The sequence below is a fragment of the Rhynchophorus ferrugineus genome, unplaced genomic scaffold (assembly GCF_030347505.1).
Source record: "Rhynchophorus ferrugineus isolate W39M unplaced genomic scaffold, kcgeb_rfMv2 rfM5, whole genome shotgun sequence".
Taxonomy (NCBI): Eukaryota; Metazoa; Arthropoda; class Insecta; order Coleoptera; family Curculionidae; genus Rhynchophorus; species Rhynchophorus ferrugineus.
In genome coordinates this window covers 28639179-28662354 of record NW_027472584.1, presented here as the reverse complement: position 1 = coordinate 28662354, position 23176 = coordinate 28639179, and the positions used below count along the sequence as shown (strand labels likewise).

The following is a 23176-nucleotide window of genomic DNA, read 5'->3' as shown; positions in this document are numbered from 1 at the left end:
TCCGGATAATTTAGTGGTATTTTTGGAAGCCACAATATTAACCGAATACCCTATTTATAAACTATATGGCTCCGATAATGTTTCTATCCCGAAACATTCGAAGAAAAAATGTTCTTTATGTTTTCGCATTTTTCACGACTATCTCGTTTCATTCAGATAGCCGCCTTTTAACCAGATAACTTGGGATGAAAAAAAAACTAAGGCTTTCAACCCCGTAGGAATACTTTATAAAGCACAATTTACACTACCTACCATTCGTTGAGACCGTTCTTCATATGAAAATAATAAATTTAACTCGCAAAAAGTGTTATCCCCAAAACGACAAACATTTACATGGTTAGCGATGTGGTGGTGTTTATAGTCAGAGACAACTCGGCACTAGAGAATATGCAATATAAATGTAAATAAATTACTGACAAACATTGAATATATAGGGTTCTTTCGTACAAGAAATTATAATCGAGATTACATCGTTTATATAACATTTGTGTATAAAGCATTGAGTTATTCAGTACATTTTCGACATTCATTACTTTTGTGCTTTGTTATGAAGAGAAATATGAGTTGTTGTTGTTGATACTCTTCCATCATATCCCAATTGTTGGTTTTAGTTTCAACAGTTTAAAAACGGTGATTTGGATGTCAGAGACAAAAGACTGAGGCTCAAATTAATCATTTGTTGTCGGTAGCGATCACTCTTAACTGTTTCACTAGGTTTCAATAGTTCGTAATACACCACGCCACTCTGGTCCCACCAAACACAGAGCATTGTCCTGCGACCAAAACGATTTGGCCTTGGAGTCGATCACTTTTCATCATCTATCACTATTCGATGCGGATTTGGGGGGATAACCAAGGTGTAGTGTATTATGAAAAGCTAAAATCAAATCAAAGTGTTACTGCAGATGTATCTTGAGGTCAATTGTTGCCTTAATAAATTGAAAAAATGGTCAGAATAAATGCAATTACCTAATTTTTTTTATAACATCTTTATTAGATACGCTTAGTACAATCTTAATTTACAATTTATTTATTACTTCTTTTCCTATGTACTTGGATTAATTAACAAGCAAGACGAGTGCGAGAAAATACATCAATATGTATTCCTCAATTATAAAATTATAATTATTTATTAATTATTAACTTATAGCTAGAGTTTACACTAAATGTATACACTTTATATAGTTTATACAGTTATATAGTTCGTATGGTTTTGTTCGCTTCAATCTCCTGACATCCTGCGCAGTGTCCAGCAGTTGTATTGCGTCCACGTTAGTATGATTTAGTAATCTTCTTTCGTGTTTCAAGGCGAAATCTTGGATAACTTCGCAAACCCATTTGATTTCCAGGTCATCGTGCAGTTCTTCGTTGGTTACCTAGCGATAGGCATTTGTAATCAATGGAAGAACCTTGTTTTAACAGCGTTGTATGACTAGTTGATTTAAATTTTTAGAGCAACTCCATGTTTAAGCTCCATAGGTCCAAATTAGCTTTATAATTGTATTATAGATCAACCTCTTTGATTTTAGATCAAGTTGAGAGTGTCTTCCGACTAACCAGTATAGTTGTTTTATTTTGGTTGTAATATGTTTTGCTTTTTGTCTAATGTGATGGTTCCAATTTAATCTACCGTCAAGATGGATTCCAAGGTATTTAGCTGATTCTGCTTGTGGAATCAGGCATCCATTGAGTGATATAATTAAGTTTTTATTATTTCGCGTCATTGCAAAATTAACGTGGACAAATTTGGAGCTGTTAAGTTGAATTTTCCAATCTTTCGTCCATTTGTAGATTTTGCTGACTGCTACTTACACTTTTTCTATTGCCCTAGGCAGAGATATATCTTTTGCCATAATAATTGTATCAATTTCGTACGATACTCTAAATTTTTTTCCGAATAAATATGACTCCAGCAATTGACAATAGTTACGCGGTAACAATTTGCTCATCTTACAGATTAATCCCAAATGCCAAACCCGATCAAAAGCTTGTGAGACATCCAGGAATATTGCAGGGCAGTATTTCTTTTCCTGAAGCGCTCTTTCAAAAGCCGCAGTTACTCTGTGCACTTGATCGATTTTTGAATGGCGATTTCGAAAACCAAACTGGAAATCTGGTATTGTTACCAAATGTTTAACACGTTTAAATATTATTTTCTCAAATAGCTTTAATATTGCAGGTAGTACCGAAATAGGTCTGTAAGATTCGACTTGTTCTGCAGGTTTATCAGGTACCTAATAATTATGAATAATATTTTATTTATGTTGTAAGAAAATCAGTATCAAATTTGACTTGAATAACCAAATACTCTGAATTAAGTTTAAAGAATTATTTAAAATAAATTCAAGGCTTTAGTTTAAAAATCGGTTCAACATATTTTTGCCAAAAATATTATGTAAATTCTCAAGATGTTGGCGATGATACGTACGCCAATGAAACCTAAGGAGATACTAGAGGCGTTTATTACAGGCATTCATGGCAAAAATAAGCGTTTCCAAGAGGGGAGGGTGTGATGCCATGTGGGCTTACTTATTTCTGATGTGTCTTTGCCATTACATCATCCTTTTGTTCGCATACCTCTAACCCTCAGCCATTATTATCACCGTTTAGACTGAATTTTTAACGAATATCATCGTTAAAATATGACGAGGCTGACTTAAAAGCATTAAAAATATTATTCCGACCATTTATCAACGAGATTTATTCAATATTTTTGAGAACAATCTGTCGTTTGAAGTTGATTTTGTTTGGGGACAATAAATTATATCGATATGTATCTTAATAAAGCTTTATAACGGTGTCAGATCAGGAAATACAATATCGCTGAGGGATGAAACATTTTCTCTTGTTAGGTATAAAGGAAATGAAGGCCACTAGTCATTCTGTTGTTGACACATTCATTAGCAATCTCCCTCTAGATCCGGGCAAGTGTAATTTTGCCGATTTTACTTATTTATTGAGAAGTTTGTTTTCGGAAGATTGTTTCTTTACCTTTTGTCGCTGTTTCTTGACAAACAACGTCTCCTAATATAGAAAGTTTATTAAAAAAGACTCAAAAATTTCATTAAAGTATATGAAAATGCATTTGCTCAGTGACTGGTGTTATAAAGAAAATTCTAAATAATATTATTAAAAATAATTAACAGGTCAATTGAAAAGTCACCGGCCTACCATAGTAAAATATATTTTTTTGGCAAAATTAGTTTTTTTATTCGACATAATTCCCTTCAAGGGTGATACACTGATTATAGCGACACTCCGACTTTTCTATACCATTTTTATAGTACGATTTGTCCTTTGCTCAAAATCAGCCTCAGTTTCGGCGATCACCTCTTCATCCGCCAAAAATTTCTTTCCAGCGAGCATTCTTTTGAGATCTGAGAACAGGAAATAGTCGCTGGTGGCCAAATCTGGAGAATATGGTGGATGAGGAAGCAATTCGAAGCCCAATTCATGGATTTTTTACATCGTATTCACTGACTTGTGACACGGTGAAGCAGTACTTTCTTTTTCTTCAAATGCGGCCGTTTTTCGTCGATTTCGTCATTCAAACGGTCCAATAACGATATGTAATAGTCGCTGTTGATGGTCCTTCCTTTTTCAGGGTAGTCAATGACACCATAACCTTTCCAGCCGACTTTTACGTTTTCCCACATTTGGAGTGGGTTCATCGTGTGCAGTCCACTCGGATGACTGTCGATTGGACTTCGGAGTGAAATGATGAAGCCATGTTTCTTCCATTGTCACATATCGACGCAAAAACTCGGGTTTATTACGCTTGATCATCTTCAAACACTGATCCGAATCATCAACTCGTTGTTGTTTTTGGTCAAAAGTGAGCTCGCGTGGCACCCACTTTGTACAGAGCTTTCTCATAGCCAAATATCCGTGAATGATATGATGTACACGTTCAGTTGATATCTTTAGAGTGTCTCCTATTTCTTTCAATTTTAATTTATGGTAATTCAAAATCATTTTGTGGATTTTTTTAATGTTTTCGTAGGTAACAACCTCTTTTGGGCGTCCACTGCGTCACTGTCTTCGGTGCTCATTTCACCACGTCTACACTTGGCATACCAATCCTTGATGGTTGATTTTCCTAGGGCAGTGTCCAGAAACTCAGCATCAAACCATGTTTTTGCTTCAAATGTATTTCCTCTCTTCAAAAAGCAATAATTTATCAACACGGGAAATTCATTTTTATCCATTTTTTTTTACAATAACAAAAGTTGCTTCACTCAAAATGCTATAATTCACAAACTAATGATCCGACAGCTGTCAAATTTACACACGCATCTTTTGAGCGTTAGGGCTAACTAAAAAACATATGGTTTATATTCTAGTAGCGCTATCTACGTGTCAGGTCGGGGACTTTTCAATTGACCTGTTGCTGGAGTAACAAAGAAATCTAAACAATATTACCAAAAATAATTATTACGCAACAACATTATCATGATAAAGCTATCAAAAATGATTTTAAACTAAACTGACGGTAAAATTTCACTCTCGATAGGAATGCGACTTTCCGAACTGACTTTAATTAAAACGAGATAATAAATATGGGGTAAAATAATAACATCTATTAATAAAGATTACATTTTTGCCGCCATGTTTACCCTACGGTGTTATCGGTTTTGACAAGATAAAAAGCAAAATGTTCTATTTAATATTCCGTATAATTCCGTCCGTGCTGAAAACGGCAAGGAAACCTTTTAAAACATTTTACGCAACCCCTAGGAGAATATGCAGGTTTAGTCCATTAACAGAAAACACAAAACCATGATCTTCAGGGGATGGGTGGGGAGTGAAGCCCATGCAATTGTAATCCGAAGCTTTTTAAAGCTTTGTCAGTTTTTATTCTCTTATAAATGTGAAAATATACTTGTTAATAATTCCTTTATTAATTTCAAAATTATATATGTCTTATCGTGCCCGCCGTATTCACTAGACGTTGCTACCTCATATATAATTATGTAAAAACAATGTGCGTAATTATTCTCAAAAACAATCGTCACAATGAATTCGCAGTTACTTATATTCTATAATGAAACGTCTACTATCCGAAATAAGCTCGTATTATTTGAAGTAACATAGCAATCATAGAGGAAGCAATAAAAAGACAACGTTTACTTTATTGTCTTTATACAATAACCATAAATTTGATGTCCATTTCATTGCAATAGTCGTTAAGGACCATACGTTCATGTGTTGCGAGAAGAATGTGTACATAATAGCTTTCGTTTTTTCTCATGTAACGAGTAATTGGACGGAAAAACTATATTGGATTAGGACAGGAAGATTTTCTTTATGTTAGGTTTCTTTTTATAGAATGGAAACATTACCTGATATTTTCCCACCTAGATTGTTCGTTATCATCATTGAAATGTTGAATCATATAACATCTAATGAGTGTTTTTTATCGTAAAGTGGTCGAAAATTTTCTTTTGTTAATGGGTAAAGGGTAATAATCGTTACATATATGATAACTTTAATGGAACAATTAAAAAACAATTAACAGCTCTTATTTGTATTAGTATTTTGATTCTTTGTCGGTTTGATTTTTTAATATTAATTCATTATATTTTAAAGGAATTTCAATTTTAATGCTCCTTAATACTCAAATCATTAAATGATCGATATTAATATTATTTAGGCATTATTAAAAGAGTTTCTTCAGGGAGAAGATAAATAATTGGTTATTTGTATTACGTTTTATATAAAACTTTAGCTTTCTATCTAAATATATAGATATCATACAATTTTTACTTAAAACAATAAATCAGTTTAACAAGAAACAAAGGGAAACATATACACAGAAAAGTTTACAAAGGGAAATATTAAATTAGAAGAAAACAAAGAACTAAACTAGAGAGAATTAAAATTAAGACATAAATGTTGCGATATATATTAAAATGTTTTTGAAATATCAAAGGAAATATATTATTTACAGATTTCACATTACAGACTTTTTTTTTAATACTGTGAAATATATATATATATATATATATATATATATATGGAAAAGTGCAAAAAATAGGCCTCAGAATTATATGAAACTTTCATAATAGGTTAATATTAGGGCGTAAAAAACGATAAAATCATTAGTTCTGATATATAGCTAAATATTTTTGAAATATCAAAAGAAATGTATTTTTTGCAATTTTCACCTAAAAATGTATTATCCTAATATCTTTTAAAATACTGAGAATTCTATAAAACAAAGTTCATCATTACATTCAACATCAAATTCTACATATATAGTGGTATTTTCAACAATGTATCTTTGCTTAAAAGGTAGTTACAAAGAAAAGCCTGAAAATGGCAAAATATCGCAATTTTTCCTGAGTTTCCATATGAAAAAAATGCAAAAAATATTTAGGCCTCAGAATTATATGAAACTTTCATAATAGGTCAATATTAGGGCGTAAAAAACGATAAAATCATTAGTTCTGATATATAGCTAAATATTTTTGAAATATCAAAAGAAATTTATTTTTTGCAATTTTCACCTGAAAATGTATTATCCTAATATCTTTTAAAATACTGAGAATTCTATAAAACAAAGTTCATCATTACATTCAACATCAAATTCTACATATATAGTGGTATTTTCAACAATGTATCTTTGCTTAAAAGGTAGTTACAAAGAAAAGCCTGAAAATGGGAAAATATCGCAATTTTTCCTGAGTATATATATATGAAAAAAGTGCAAAAAATATTTAGGCCTCAGAATTATATGAAACTTTCATAATAGGTCAATATTAGGGCGTAAAAAACGATAAAATCATTAGTTTTGATATATAGCTAAATATTTTTGAAATATCAGAAGAAATGTATTTTTTACAATTTTCACCTAAAAATGTATTATCCTAATATCTTTTAAAATACTGAGAATTCTATAAAACAAAGTTCATCATTACATTCAACATCAAATTCTACATATATAGTGGTATTTTCAACAATGAATCTTTGCTTAAAAGGTAGTTACAAAGAAAAGCCTGAAAATGGCAAAATATCGCAAATTTCTGAGTATATATATGAAAAAAGTGTACAAAATATTTAGGTTCCAGAATTATATGAAACTTTCATAGTAGGTCAATAATAAGGTATAAAAAACGAAAATTTTTTTTATATATTTCAGCCAAAGAACTTGTTATCGCCATATCTTTAAAAATACTGCAAATTGTATAAACACAAGTTCACCATCACATTAAGCATCAAATTTTACATATGTCCTGACATTTTCAACAATAAATAAAAATAATTTAAAAAATAGTTACCAAGAAAAGTCTGAAAATGGCCAAAAATCTAAATATACCGATATATCTTTCTTTACTTAAAACAATAAATCAGTTTAACAAGAAAGTTACAAAGGGAAATATTAAATTAGAAGAAAACAACAAAGAACTGAACTAGAGGGAATTAAAATTAAGACATAAAATGTTACGAAGGAAACATATTAGAAGGGGGGATAGATGGGGTAACCCCATCGAAAAGGGATATCCTGTCTAATCCAATCTAAAGCGAAAACGTGTTCGTTCTAATTGAGGTTGTATTAATTCGTTGGCGCTTGATCAGCAGCAGAGCGACTTTGAGGAAGAAAAATGTCGTAATGAATAGAGTTTTAGGTGGTATATGCCGATGCAATTTATTTGAAAGGCAATCGGACGCTGTAGGCAATCTTTCTCCGGCCTATTTCGAACAAATATCGATTGGAAAATGTGTCTCGTTTTTTTTCACACCCTTTTCAATTGAGGCCTTGTCCCTTTTTTTTCGGATCATTTCAACAGAACCAATTCACTCCTTCTAATAATCAGTCCGGTAGTTCTGTAGGACCATTCAGATCGATATAGTTATGACATCAATTATTTTTTTTATTACAGTTTGGATATTTCAACATGAAATATATATTTGACAATCTTTGGCTGACGAATGAATGTATCATTTTGGTCAGTCTGTTCATCAGTATCTAATATATAATCGGAATAAGTAATTTCGGATTTTTGTGGCTTCAAGTCGTTGAAAAAGTTGATGAAATATCGAGGTAGACTTATATATGTCATCTCGTGACATTGTTACGGAACTAAACATCGAAAGTAACACAGTTTTGAACCATTTGCATAAAAGTGAATGTCAAAAGAAGCTATTACCGAAAACCGAGTTTTTATTTGTAAATTGCTGCAAAATAGAGCAATATTTAAGACAAACGATTATGAGTGGTGACAAGTAGATTACGTACGATAACAATATGCGGAAAAGATCGTTATTCTAATAATCAGTCCGGTAGTTCTGTAGGACCATTCAGATCGATATAGTTATGACATCAATTATTTTTTTATTACAGTTTGGATATTTCAACATGAAATATATATTTGACAATCTTTGGCTGACGAATGTATCATTTTGGTCAGTCTGTTCATCAGTATCTAATATATAATCGGAATAAGTAATTTCGGATTTTTGTGGCTTCAAGTTTCGACATCTCTAGTAATAATGGTCGTTGAAAAAGTTGATGAAATTCATAAGAATATCGAGGTAGACTTATATATGTCATCTCGTGACATTGTTACGGAGCTAAATATCGAAAGTAACACAGTTTTGAACCATTTACATAAAACTGAATGTCAAAAGAAGCTATTACCGAAAACCGAGTTTTTATTTGTAAATCGCTGCAAAATAGAGCAATTTTTAAGACAAATGATTATGAGTGGTGACACGTAGATTACGTACGATAACAATATGCGGAAAAGATCGTTATTCTAATAATCAGTCCGGTAGTTCTGTAGGACCATTCAGATCGATATAGTTATGACATCAATTATTTTTTTATTACAGTTTGGATATTTCAACATGAAATATATATTTGACAATCTTTGGTTGACGAATCAATGTATCATTTTGGTCAGTCTGTTCATTAGTATCTAATATATAATCGGAATAAGTAATTTCGGATTTTTGCGGCTTCAAGTTTCGACATCTCTAGTAATAATGGTCGTTGAAAAAGTTGATGAAATTCATAAAAATATCGAGGTAGACTTATATATGTCATCTCGTGGCATTGTTACGGAACTAAACATCGAAAGTAACACAGTTTTGAACCATTTGCATAAAAGTGAATGTCAAAAGAAGCTATTACCGAAAACCGAGTTTTTATTTGTAAATTGCTGCAAAATAGAGCAATATTTAAGACAAACGATTATGAGTGGTGACAAGTAGATTACGTACGATAACAATATGCGGAAGAGATCGTTTCAAGTCCACATTGACGACTAGGAATGTAATGCTAAATGTTTCACGTTCATGATGAACTGCTGGAATCTGGTAAAACCATTAATTCGACTCTCTAATACCAACAATTAATGCGACTGAAGCAGACGGTCTAAAAAAATCGACCAGAATTGAGCAACAGGAAAAACGTCTTTCTTCGCAATAACACCAGAGCACATATATTAATGTCTCGCCAAAAACTGAGTTAGATTGGCTGAGAAGTTTTGGTGCATCCACCATATAGTCCTGATCTTCCATCGTCTGATTACCATTTAATTTGATTTCTGCAAAACTTTCTTAATGGTAATAAGGCTGGCTTAAAAAAAGGTTTATGAAAATCATACCAGGCAGTACATCAGTTTTTCGCCCAGATATACATAAAACATGAACAAATCTAAAATTATACATATTTTGTTAAATATGCGCATATTTTTATATAAATATATAAAACAAATGTGATTTTAAAACCCACTTCCTATGTTTTGATTGAAGGATTGTTATATTAAAAATAAAATGAAATATAATATTTGAGGAACCTTATTTTTTAAATCAATAATATAAAAAACCCGTACATTTTTGATGATACAATTGTATGCAGTATTTGTCAACAAGCAAAATTACAGGAGATAAAAGGGATTAAATATAGCATTGAAAGGAAATATCAGATAGCGTCTTATTTTCTCTAACATAAACAAAAGGGACTTGCGGCTTGGTTTTCTTTACCCGTCTCTGAATAAATGATTATTGATGATGGCGTAACGAGAAATGATGAAGTTGGGGAGATTAATTTAAACTGGAGATAGTGTACGGTTTGCGAATCTGAAACGTCATTTGTTTCATCGCGATTTCCGATTAGGATCGTGCCGTTCGAGCTTTTGTTTGCGGATGGAATTGAAATTGTCATCGATATGGCCAGATTCGATCAAGGATTATTTCCATTCCTTTTTTTTTTCAATACCACCTTACAGGTAATTAAAAGTTTTTCTATTCGAAAAACCTCTGTCTCTAATTATATATTGATTTTATTTAAAGAATAATAATAGGTCAATTGAAAAGTCCCCGGCCTGGCACATAGATGGCGCTACTAAAATTAAATCCATATGTTTTTAGTTAGTCCTAACCCTCAAAAGATACGTGTATAAATTTGACAGCTGTCGGATCATTAGTTTGTGAATTATAGCATTTTGAGTGAAGCAACTTTTGTTATTGTGAAAAAATGGATTAAAAGGAATTTCGCGTGTTAATAAAATATTGCTTTTTAAAGAGAAAAAATACAGTTGAAGCAAAAACTTGACTTGATTCCGAGTTTTCGGACACTGCCAAAGGAAAATCAACCATCAAGGATTGGTATGCTAAGTTTAGACGTGGTGAAATGAGCACCGAACACGGTGAACGCAGTGGACGCACAAAAGAGGTTGTTACAGACGAAAACATTAGAAAAATCCACAAAATGATTTTGAATTACCGTAAATTGAAATTGAATGAAATAGCAGACACTCTAAAGATATCAACTGAACGTGTACATCATATCATTCACGAAAATGTTGGTATGCGAAAGCTCTGTGCAAAGTGGGTGCCGCGAAAGCTCACTTTTGACCAAAAACAACGACGAGTTGATGTTTCGGGCCAGTGTTTGAAGATGATCAAGCGTAATAAACCCGAGTTTTTGAGAAAATGCAGCAGTCGGCTGGTAAGGTTATGCCGTCTGTATTTTGGAATGCGCATAGAATAATTTTCATTTAATACTTTGAAAAAGAAAGGGCCATCAACAGCGACAATTACATAGCGTTATTGGACCGTTTGAAGGACGATATCGCCGAAAAAAGGCCGCATTTGAAGAAAAAGAAAGTGCTGCTTCACCAAGACAATGCACCGTGTCACAAGTCAATGAAAACGATGGCAAAATTCCATGAATTGGGCTTCGAATTGCTTCCTCGTCCACCGTATTCTCCAGATCTGGCCCCCAGCGACTATTTCCTGTTCTCAAATCTCAAAAGAATGCTCGCTGGAAAGAAATTTTCGGCGAATGAAGAAGTGATCGCCGAAACTGAGGCCTATTTTGAAGCAAAGGACAAATCGTACTACAAAAATGGTATCAAAAAATTGGAGGGTCACTATAATCAGTGTATCACCCTTGAAGGGAATTATGTTGAATAAAAAAAACTAATTTTGCCAAAAAATGTGTTTTACTACGACGGTAGGCGGGGGACTTTTTAATTCAATTTCAATTAATTAAGTTATATTTTATAACTTTAAAAATCAGTTGGGAACAATGGAACGAAATAAAATGGCATTGCGGTTCTAACCACGAAAGATTCTCGTTAAAAGTCTTCAACGATAACAAGGACTTTAAACGCAATGAATTTGATTTAAACATTCAAGTCAAGCATTCAGTCCTATCTTGCGAAATCGGCAAAAATATAAATGAATATGTTTTACACCACCTGCCGTATTCTCTTGACATTGCTCCTTCCGACAACTTCTTGTTCCCACTGGATATCGGTAATACTAATTTATTTGTAAAATAAAGGTCTTATTATACTCGAACGCTACAAACGTGGATTACTTTTCCATACATCTAATATTTTATAACGATTATTTTCTACGATTTATTAAAGGAAATCACGTTTCTGCCGAACAGATGTTAAAATACCCAACAATATAATATCAAACTCGCTAGATTAAATCAGATTGTAGCGGAAAAACAAGGAAATAAATTTCCCAATATGGATAATCTCCAAAATTGAATCGGTAAAGCTCATTTTCGAAAGATCCTCGTAACAGAATGAATCGATGTCTTGTATAGATTCTTTATGTGTTACTAGGCACATTATGAAACTTTTTAAATATAGGATAAGCTCCGAACTTTGTGTCGAATATCTTTTTTATTTGTGCATTTTTCACAATTTGTCTGGATACGATTTAAACGTTCTCTATATCTGTTTATCTGTTTACAGTATATAATTTTTTTACTAAATAAATCTTTTTTTATAGTGTGTGTTTCTTTTTGTTTCAGATTTCTTTATGTGAAGATTATAGCTTGCCCGTGGATCATTTGGCACAATTAGCAAGACGAAGGCCGAATAGCATAGCTGTTTCGAATAATTGCTTCATATCACAGAATTTTTCTGAATTAATATTATCTAGTCCAGAAGAAGAACACGTAAGTGTAACTATTTTTATTAGTACGTTTTTAACTATAAACTTCATAAAGTCTTTGTGTGTTTTGCTTTGTAAATTCCGTGCTATATTTCTTATTAATAGCAATAAGAAATAATACCGATTTAGCTGTGAGAAAGAAAAAATCCTCAAAAGCATTCAAACAATGGCAATTTGCCAAAAACTTGTTTCCATCCACTTGGGAGAAAGATTTAAATTTGTCGAAATGCGAAAGAATTTCAATTAGGACTGCTTTCCTAGTTAAAAGTATTTATTTACAAATTTCGCCATGTCAATTATAATTCAAGACCATCCGCATTGATTTAATCAGATTCAAATAAAAGACAGCTGTAAAAGTTCATTTCGAATGGATCTGAGTGGAGTTTTCGCTCAGTTCAGATTAAATTTAACCAAAGCAATAATTAAATCAATTAGATTTAAGTTATTTTTATGCGGATGATTGGTATGAGTCTGAAATATACTTTAAAATATTGATATTATCATTATATTTTGATTTTATATATTCATTAAATATGAATTATTTAAAATTTATAAAATACGAGATCAGAAATAATGTTTAGAAGGGTTAAAGGAAAATATAGACAGAAAAAATGCTATTTCTTAAAATAAAATCAAACTTTCAACCATCGCCATCACATTCAGCATCAAATTCTACATATATAGTGATATTTTCAACATCATATCTTTACTTAAAAGATAGTTACAAAGAAAAGTCTGAAAATGGCAAAAAATCGCAATTTTTCCTGAGTATATATATGGAAAAAGTGCAAAAAATATTTAGGTTCCAGAATTATATGAAACTTTCATAGTAGGTCAATATTAGGGTGTAAAAAACGATAAAATCATTAGTTTTGATATATAGCTACATATTTTTCAAATATCAGAAAAAATATATTTTTTATAATTTTCACCTAAAAATGTATAATCATCATATCTTTTAAAATACTGTGAATTGTATAAAATCAAGTTCACCATCACATTCAGCATCAAATTATACATATACAGTGATATTTTCAACAGCAGATCTTTACTTAAAATATAGTTACAAAGGAAAGTGTGAAAATGGCCAAAAATCGCAATTTTTCCTGAGTATATACATGGAAAAAGTGCAAAAAATATTTAGGTTCTAGAATTATATGAAACTTTCATAGTAGGTCAATGTTAGGGTGTAAAAGACGATAAAATCATTAGTTTTGATATATAGCTACATATTTTTCAAATATCAGAAAAAATATATTTTTTATAATTTTCACCTAAAAATGTATAATCATCATATCTTTTAAAATACTGTGAATTGTATAAAATCAAGTTCACCATCACATTCAGCATCAAATTATACATATACAGTGATATTTTCAACAGCAGATCTTTACTTAAAATATAGTTACAAAGGAAAGTGTGAAAATGGCCAAAAATCGCAATTTTTCCTGAGTATATATATGGAAAAAGTGCAAAAAATATTTAGGTTCTAGAATTATATGAAACTTTCATAGTAGGTCATTGTTACGGTGTAAAAGACGATAAAATCATTAGTTTTGATATATAACTAAATGTTTTTTAAATAACCAAAGAAATATATTTTTTGTCATTTTCAGCTAAAAATATATTATAGTCATATCTTTTAAAATATTGCGAATACTATAAAACCAAGTTCGCCATCACATTCAGCATCAAATTCTACATATACAGTCATATTTTTATCAAAATATCTTTACTTAAATGATAGTTACAAAGAATAGTCTGAAAATGGCCAAAAATTGCAATTTTTCTTGAGTATATATATGGAAAAAATGCAAAAAATATTTAGGTCTCAGAATTATATTAAACTTTCATAGTAGGCCAATACTAAGGTGTAAAAAACGATAAAATCATTAGTTTTGATATATAACTAGATGTTTTTTAAATAACCAAAGAAATATATTTTTTGTCATTTTCAGCTAAAAATATATTATAGTCATATCTTTTAAAATATTGCGAATACTATAAAACCAAGTTCGCCATCACATTCAGCATCAAATTCTACATATACAGTCATATTTTTATCAAAATATCTTTACTTAAAAGATAGTTACAAAGAATAGTCTGAAAATGGCCAAAAATTGCAATTTTTCTTGAGTATATATATGGAAAAAATGCAAAAAATATTTAGGTCTCAGAATTATATTAAACTTTCATAGTAGGCCAATACTAAGGTGTAAAAAACGATAAAATCATTAGTTTTGATATATAACTAAATGTTTTTTAAATAACCAAAGAAATATATTTTTTGTCATTTTCAGCTAAAAATATATTATAGTCATATCTTTTAAAATATTGCGAATACTATAAAACCAAGTTCGCCATCACATTCAGCATCAAATTCTACATATACAGTCATATTTTTATCAAAATATCTTTGCTTAAAAGATAGTTATAAAGAATAGTCTGAAAATGGCCAAAAATCGCAATTTTTCCTGAGTATATATATGGAAAAAGTGAAAAGAATATTTGGGTTTCAGAATTATATGAAACTTTCATAGTAAGTCAATGTTATGGTGTAAAAGACGATAAAATCATTAGTTTTGATATATAACTAAATGTTTTTTAAATAATCAAAGAAATATATTTTTTGTCATTTTCAGCTAAAAATATATCATAGTCATATCTTTTAAAATATTGCGAATACTATAAAACCAAGTTCACCATCACATTCAGCATCAAATTCTACATATACAGTCATATTTTTATCAACATATCTTTACTTAAAAGATAGTTACAAAGAATAGTCTGAAAATGGCCAAAAATCGCAATTTTTCCTGAGTATATATGGAAAAAGTATATGGTATGGATGAGTATATGGAAAAAGTGAAAAGAATATTTGGGTTCCAGAATTATATGAAACTTTCATAGTAAGTCAATGTTATGGTGTAAAAGACGATAAAATCATTAGTTTTGATATATAACTAAATGCTTTTTAAATAACCAAAGAAATATATTTTTTGTCATTTTCAGCTAAAAATATATTATAGTCATATCTTTTAAAATATTGCGAATACTATAAAACCAACTTCGCCATCACATTCAGCATCAAATTCTACATATACAGTCATATTTTTATCAACATATCTTTACTTAAAAGATAGTTACAAAGAATAGTCTGAAAATGGCCAAAAATCGCAATTTTTCCTGAGTATATATATACAATTTCAATAGTATATATATTTCAATTAGAAACGTACTATAACCATATCTTTTAAAATACTACGAATTCTATCAAACCAAGTTCACGTCATTCACATTCAGCATCAACAATTTTACATATTCACTGAAATTTTCAACAATGTATCTGAATTTAAAAAATAGTTATAAACAAAAGCATGAAAAAGGCAAAATCATAGTCTCTCCTGAGTATATAAACTGATAAACATATATATTTTTCAATTTAGTACCAAGTGTTTACATTTTTATTTTTAGCAATTAATATTAAACTGGAAGGAATCAAGGAAAATTAAAAAATGGGAATTAAAATTGTTATGATAAAAAGTTAAGTATAATTTAACAATACAGCACTAGAACTTTAGTTGGTGTTAATAATGAATGAACTTGCTAGAAAAAAAGCATAACCAATTCTGAACAAAATAAATATAATAGAAGCATACGATGAAAAATGATTTTTAGTATGAAACCATTTTTTTCAGAATTTATATCTTCGAATAATGATCTTATTTTATTCTGCTTTCGCATTTTGATGTAGCATGAACTTTTAAACTTTACAAGAATGTACTTCCATTCAGAAGTTGGCAATATATTAGGGATGAGTTTGGGTGTTTAACAATTTATCAATATACATAGGGGGAAAGCTTAAAGTTGCCAGAGGCTAATGTTAGGAGGGTTGTTTCCTAACTCCCTTTTAGGAATATTTACTGCTTACACTTGACCGGCATTTAAACAAAAATAAAAAAACTCCCAATTTCTTACTAACCTGAAGTGTTTTTTTAAGTAATCCGAATTAATTTTGAGGAATTTCTTGTTTTATCGTGGAAAAATGTTTATTATTAATAATAAACGTTTTTAATTTTATAGTATTTGTTTATCACTATTTGTTCTTTTTGTGAGTAGTTTAAAATTAATTCAGAATCCTGATGATTTAACGAGAATGATTTCGATTCAATTAACACGATCTTTTAAGATTAAAAACACGCAACAGCGTAGTAAACAAATTAATTTAATTAAACAGACGTAAAATTATAATTAGTCTCAATGAAAATAAATTCAGAAGTTCGTCCGCTTGACGTATTTGTACAAGAAATGATCGAGGAAATGTCTTAATTTAAAATTCCAATTATGCTAAACGTAAAGAACGCTTTAAAACTCATTTGTACATCTAATATTCCGGGCCAATTTATATTCGGTTTAATTATCGGGATATATTATGAGGGAGCAGCGTAACGAAGGGTATTGTCGTGTCGTACATTTTACCTTTGTGTTTCCGATTTAAACAGCCTTTCTTGGTACCTCAGTATTGCCTCAATCGTAGCATTTACGTTAATAGTTTCGGAAAAGTTGAGGAATTTCACTCATTGTTCCTAAGGGTTGATTAATCGTTAGTCTGAAGAAGGGTCGTTTTGTTTCAGGTGGTTGTGTTAGATACATATTCAACTCCAAGAGATTCTCAGCAGCAACTAACTCAGGAAGATAACGATAACAAATATTTTACTAGTCCAGATAAGGAATATTCTCAACCTTATACTACTGGTAAGTATTTTTATATAAAATACGGCTTCCATATGTTTGTGTTTCTTGTATTCTTATATAATATTAGACTCTAACAGAGGAATGTTTCTAACAGGTCAATAGAAAAGTCCCCGGCCTACCATAGTAAAACAAATTTTTTTGGCAAAATTAGTTTTTTTTATTCAACATAATTCAATTCAAGGGTGATACACTGATTATAGCCACCCTCCAACTCTTCGATGCCATTTTTGTAGTACGATTTGTCCTTTGCTTCAAAATAGACCTCAGTTTCGGCGTGATCAGGTGATCTCTACATTCGACGAAAATTTCTTCCCAGCGGGCATTCTTTTGAGATCTGAGAATAGGAAATAGTCGCTGGGGGCCAGATCTGGAGAATACGGTGAATGAGGAAGCAATTCGAAGCCCAATTCATGGATTTATACCATCGTTTTCAGTGACTTGTGACACGGTGCATTGTCTTGGTGAAGCAGCACTTTCCTTTTCTTCAAATGTGGCCTTTTTCGTCGATTTCGTCCTTTAAACGGTCTAATAACGCTATGTAATAGTCGCTATTGATGGTCCTTCCTTTTTCAAGGTAGTCAATGAAAATTATTCCATGCATATCCCATAATACAGACGCCATAACCTTGCCAACCGACTGTTGCGTTTTCCCACGCTTTGGAGCGGGTTCATCATGTACAGTTCACTCGGATGACTGTAGATTGGACTTTGGAGTGAAATGATGGAGCCATGTTTCAACCATTGTCACAAATCGACGCAAAAACTCGGGTTTATTACGCTTGATCATATTCAAATACTACTCCGAATCATCAACTCGTTGTTTTTGGTAAAAAGGGAGCTAGCGCGGTACTCACTTTGCACAGAGCTTCCTCATACCCAAATATTCATAAATGATAGGACGTACCCGTTCAGTTGATATCTTTAAAGCCTCTGCTATTTCATTCAATTTCAATTTACGGTCATTCAAAATCATTTTGTGAATTTTTTTAATGTTTTCGTCGGTAACAACCTCTTTTGGGCGTCCACTGCGTTCACCGTCTTCGGTGCTCATTTCACCACGTTTACTTAGCATACCAATCCTTGATGGTTGATTTTCCTGGGGCAATGCTCGGAAACTCGGCATTAATCCAAGTTTTCGCTTCAACTGTATGTTTTTCCTTCAAAAAGCAATATTTTATCAAAACGCGAAATAACTTTTTATCCATTTTTTTCACTACAAATAGTAGCGTCATCTATGTGGCCGGGAACTTTTCAATTGACCTGTTATACTCTTTATTTAACCAACGTAACCAAAAAAATGTTAAGCGTTTTAAATAAATCTATTAACAGAATACCTTTATTTAAACCCTCAATAATTAAAATACGACTGAAGGATTCTATTTGACACAACATAAAAATATTCAATGTATAACGCAAAATGTTGGATATAAATTGTTATATTTATTTTTTTTTATTTGAAATGAATTGGAGATTTGGAGTGGTTTTGCTCCCCAGAATCAGAAAAATCCGCTTAAGAAAATGTAAACGAGAAATGCGAGGATTATACAGCTAATATTTCAAGGATTTTACATTTTCAATTAAGGGGGGGACCGGGCATGGCAGGAGTTCAGACAAAAAAAAATTGGTCTTATCATTTATGTTGGTGCGTCGACCGTAAAAATCGAATGTTATAGATTATTACAATATTTCACGCTTAAATCAACTCCCAGGTATATCTCGCATGAGACTGTTCGGAATCTCAATACGTAGTAGACAGAAAAATTCAGTCGTGGATAACGTATGACAGATGCCCTATCATTTATTACGTATTTTATATGTCGAATACTTTCAACAAAAGCAACGGCAGATAAAAGCGAACGGAAAAATGCTTTATCTTCCAGTTTAATTTGACAGATAGGTCCTGTAAATGAAGCTATAAGTTATGAGGCTAGATATTTCGGATTCTTTGTCCTGCCACAAAAGCTTGGACAATCGATTAGGATTAAGGAGCTTCTAAAGAATCCACAGAATGAAATTAAAAGGATATATATATATATATATATATATATATATATATATATATATATATCACTACATAGTATAAAACAAAACCTTTTCTGTCCCTATATCCCTATGTGCGCTTAAATCTTTAAAACTACGCAACGGATTTTGATGCGGTTTTTTTCAATAGATAGAGTGATTCAAGAGGAAGGTTTATATGTATAATACATGCATAATATACTAAGGCAACATTGCTAATTTTAGAGGTTTCTAACGTGATGTCGTAAATTAACCTATTTTTTTAGGCTTATTTAGCAATTAGCAAAAACGCTGCCTAACCCTACGAGTTAGATCAAATTAATGTACTACAGTATTGTACACCATAAAAAGGTCTACAAAAAAGTCCGCGATGGTATATGTTTATCTTTTAGGGATAACCAACATTAACCATTTTTATTGTTTACTTTTTACGTGAGAAAATGGCTTATTTACGAAGCTATTTTAAGCAATACGGCATTAATCCTTATCGAATTAAGTACCTTAAACTACAGTGTCCAATTAATATAGATCAATATGGTTCCTTACAGCATGTAAATTAAACAAATATTTTCGGAGATATTACAAATTTAAAATTTGCGTTTAAAAATGTGTAATGTAATAAAAATTGTATGAATTTAGATATTCCAAAGATAACAGGAAATCTTCATAGTAAGTATAGGGGAAGAGGAATTGTTTTACTCCAAATTTAATGCGTGCAGGCCAAGGGCAGTAATGAATGAACCAAAAATACTGGATCGATTTTAATCATGTTTTCATTGAGTGACATAGGCATATATATTTTATGCCCGTGCAAAGTCGGAGCGGGCCGCTATGTTTTTATATACAACGTTCATATTTTTTCTGTAGTGTATTTAATTTAGTATCAGCATTGCACCCGTGCGAAGCCGGGGCGGGTCGCTAGTATCCTTATAATGAAATAAAATTGCTAGCAATTTCTAATCCACATTCATTAATTATTAAAATTAATATATTGTCTTTTTAAAGTGATACGTTATAGTTATTTTTGGAATACTCATTTATATAATAATTGGTTGTTAATTTCACATAAGTATGAGTAAAAAATAAATGTTGTCAATTTACAGACCACATATTTTTCGGGTATAATGAGTTTCTGATTGGAAATTCGATAATTCTACATATTTACATGACTTGATGGCAAAAAAAAATCACATAGTGCTCTATAAAATTGTAGAACAAAAAAATAAAGGCGATCATGAAAAACTGAATTTTTCGTTTGATTTTGGATAATAAGAAAATTCTCGGGATCTGAACACTTTGTTTTGTTGCTGGAAACTTACATAAGTTTTACGACAACGAACAGATGCAAAAGTTTACTGGAAAAGAGCCACCGCTAGTTAATAATACAAAGTTTTGTTTTACTTTTCTGGTATAAAGACGCTTCGGATAAATATAAAGCGAGCTCGTCTATTGTGTAGGTCTGATCGATATCATTCCACCGAATGGGGAGTTAATCATTTTCATCTCAATTTCGTCAGATATGGAGAAGAAAACGGGGAAAAAGCATTTTATTAATTAGAAGTCACAATTTATTAGACAGCTTCGGAGATATTTATTAATATGAAGTTAATTAATATTGATATATTCTTTATTGATCGAAATGGTTTATGTTTTATTCATTTTATATATGGATATTGTCATTATTTTATTAATAACTAGCGACCCGCCCCGGCTTCGCACGGGTGCAATGCTGATACTAAATTAAATACACTACAGAAAAAATATGAACGTTGTATATAAAAACATAACGGCCCGCTCCGACTTTGCACGGGCATAAATATATATGCCTATGCCACTCAATGAAAACATGATTAAAATCGATCCAGTATTTTTGGTTCATTCATTACTGCCCTTGGCCTGCACGCATTAAATTTGGAGTAAAACAATTCCTCTTCCCCTATACTTACTATGAAGATTTCCTGCTATCTTTGGAATATCTAAATTCATACAATTTTTATTACATTACACATTTTTAAACGCAAATTTTAAATTTGTAATATCTCCGAAAATATTTGTTTAATTTACATGCTGTAAGGAACCATATTGATCTATATTAATTGCACACTGTATTTAAGGTACTTAATTCGATAAGGATTAATGCCGTATTGCTTAAAATAGCTTCGTAAATAAGCCATTTTCTCACGTAAAAAGTAAACAATAAAAATGGTTAATGTGGGTTATCCCTAAAAGATAAACATATGCCATCGCGGACTTTTTTGTAGACCTTTTTATGGTGTACAATACTGTAGTACATTAATTTGATCTAACTCGTAGGGTTAGGCAGCGTTTTTGCTAATTGCTAAATAAGCCTAAAAAAATAGGTTAATTTACGACATCACATTAGAAACCTCTAAAATTAGCAATGTTGCCTTAGTATATTATGCATGTATTATACATATAAACCTTCCTCTTGAATCACTCTATCTAGTGAAAAAAACCGCATCAAAATCCGTTGCGTAGTTTTAAAGATTTAACCGCACATAGGGATATAGGGACAGAAAAGGCGACTTTGTTTTATACTATGTAGTGATAAATATTTAAGCTTTTTTTTTTATTACACAAGTGTGATCCTTTTGAGTTTTTGTCATGTTTTGGTGTTATCCAAGAGTTGTATTACTTCGATACTGACATGAGAATGGAGTCTGTTCTCATGTCGTCCTGCAATTCTGTTGATTTCCTGAGTGATTTCTGGAAAACTTCTACTGTATTTATATTAGTTTTTGCGGAACATCCTCATGATTGAATTCAATATGTCCATATAAGTTTCAATACTTGCTTGTATAATATAAATGTATTATGTACTGATAAATGTGATTTTCTTCCGATCAACCAACACATTTTCCTATATTTTAGCTATTTACTTTTTTACATGTACCTTCTAGCGAAGTCTTGTATCAAGATTGGTACCAAGATACTTAGCGTTGTTGCTATATGCAATGATAGTACTATCTAATGTTATTAACATTAATTAATTAAATAATATATTATAGTGTATTTCAAATACCGTAGATATTACTGGTAGCAATCTTCAAAATGGCATTAACAATTCATTAATAGATCGTATCAATTTTTATACAAACTGAGCAACTGAGACAAGTTAAAACATAATGTTTACGTGTAAGTTGTAAAAGGCTCTCGTTGATATTAAATAAAACTGAATATTTGGCGTAGAGAATATGAAGTGTAGAGCTGCTACTTCAAAGCGTTAAAAGTATGGTTCAGTTTCACCCTTTCGAAAAGGGAAATGAAATTGGAGGGTTTAAATGTAATTAAAAAGTAAAGGGGGATGAAAATAACAATCCAACATCGTGGTCAGAAGGAAGGAAGCAGGACTGGCAGCCACCGTCACATTCGATATTTGTTGTACGAATGCATTTATCCAATAACATGATTCGTGTTTATTTGTTGATTAAATATATGTCACTGGTCCTAAAATGGTTGATTGATGTCTATAATTAAAGTTTTTGTTGTGGGAAAATAATTTAACACGGTATAAGTGTTAATTTTTTGTGTTTGTATATTTTTTGCGCCGATTCATTCACAATGGTTGTCCGGGCATGTTATGGATGGCACTCCAGATCTGGACTTTTTCGTCTAATTTCATTCCGGACGTGCTTTTAAAAATCCGTCGCTGAGCCTAATCGATTGCTGAAGGTTTTTGCGATATCTAAGAGTTTTCAATCCGTAGGGGACAAAGAACTCAGACTCGTAGCTTACATCGTCATTTACAGGGCCTATCCGTCAGATTACAGTCCAAGATAAAGAATTTCCCCGTTCACTTTTATCTGAATTTCCCTTTTGTTGGGAAATATTCGACGTCTAAGAATACTCGGCGAATGATCGTCGCTTGCACAAAAGAATTGTTATCTCTTTAACGTTGCATCAGCTATATTGCACATTTAAATATTCTGAAGCGCGATAATATTAACCGTAATAA

The 23176-nt window shown here is 31.3% G+C and overlaps 1 protein-coding gene across 1 annotated transcript in view; it reads left to right on the top strand.

Moving 5' to 3' along the window:
• Positions 1-23176, top strand: part of hwt (SH2 domain-containing adapter heavyweight) — a 60282-nt gene that overhangs the window by 32253 nt on the left and 4853 nt on the right. The window contains exons 3-4 of the mRNA XM_076405381.1: positions 12284-12430; positions 17061-17181. Of these exons, the coding sequence (XP_076261496.1) occupies positions 12284-12430; positions 17061-17181 (268 nt within the window). The remainder of the gene's footprint in view (positions 1-12283; positions 12431-17060; positions 17182-23176) is intronic.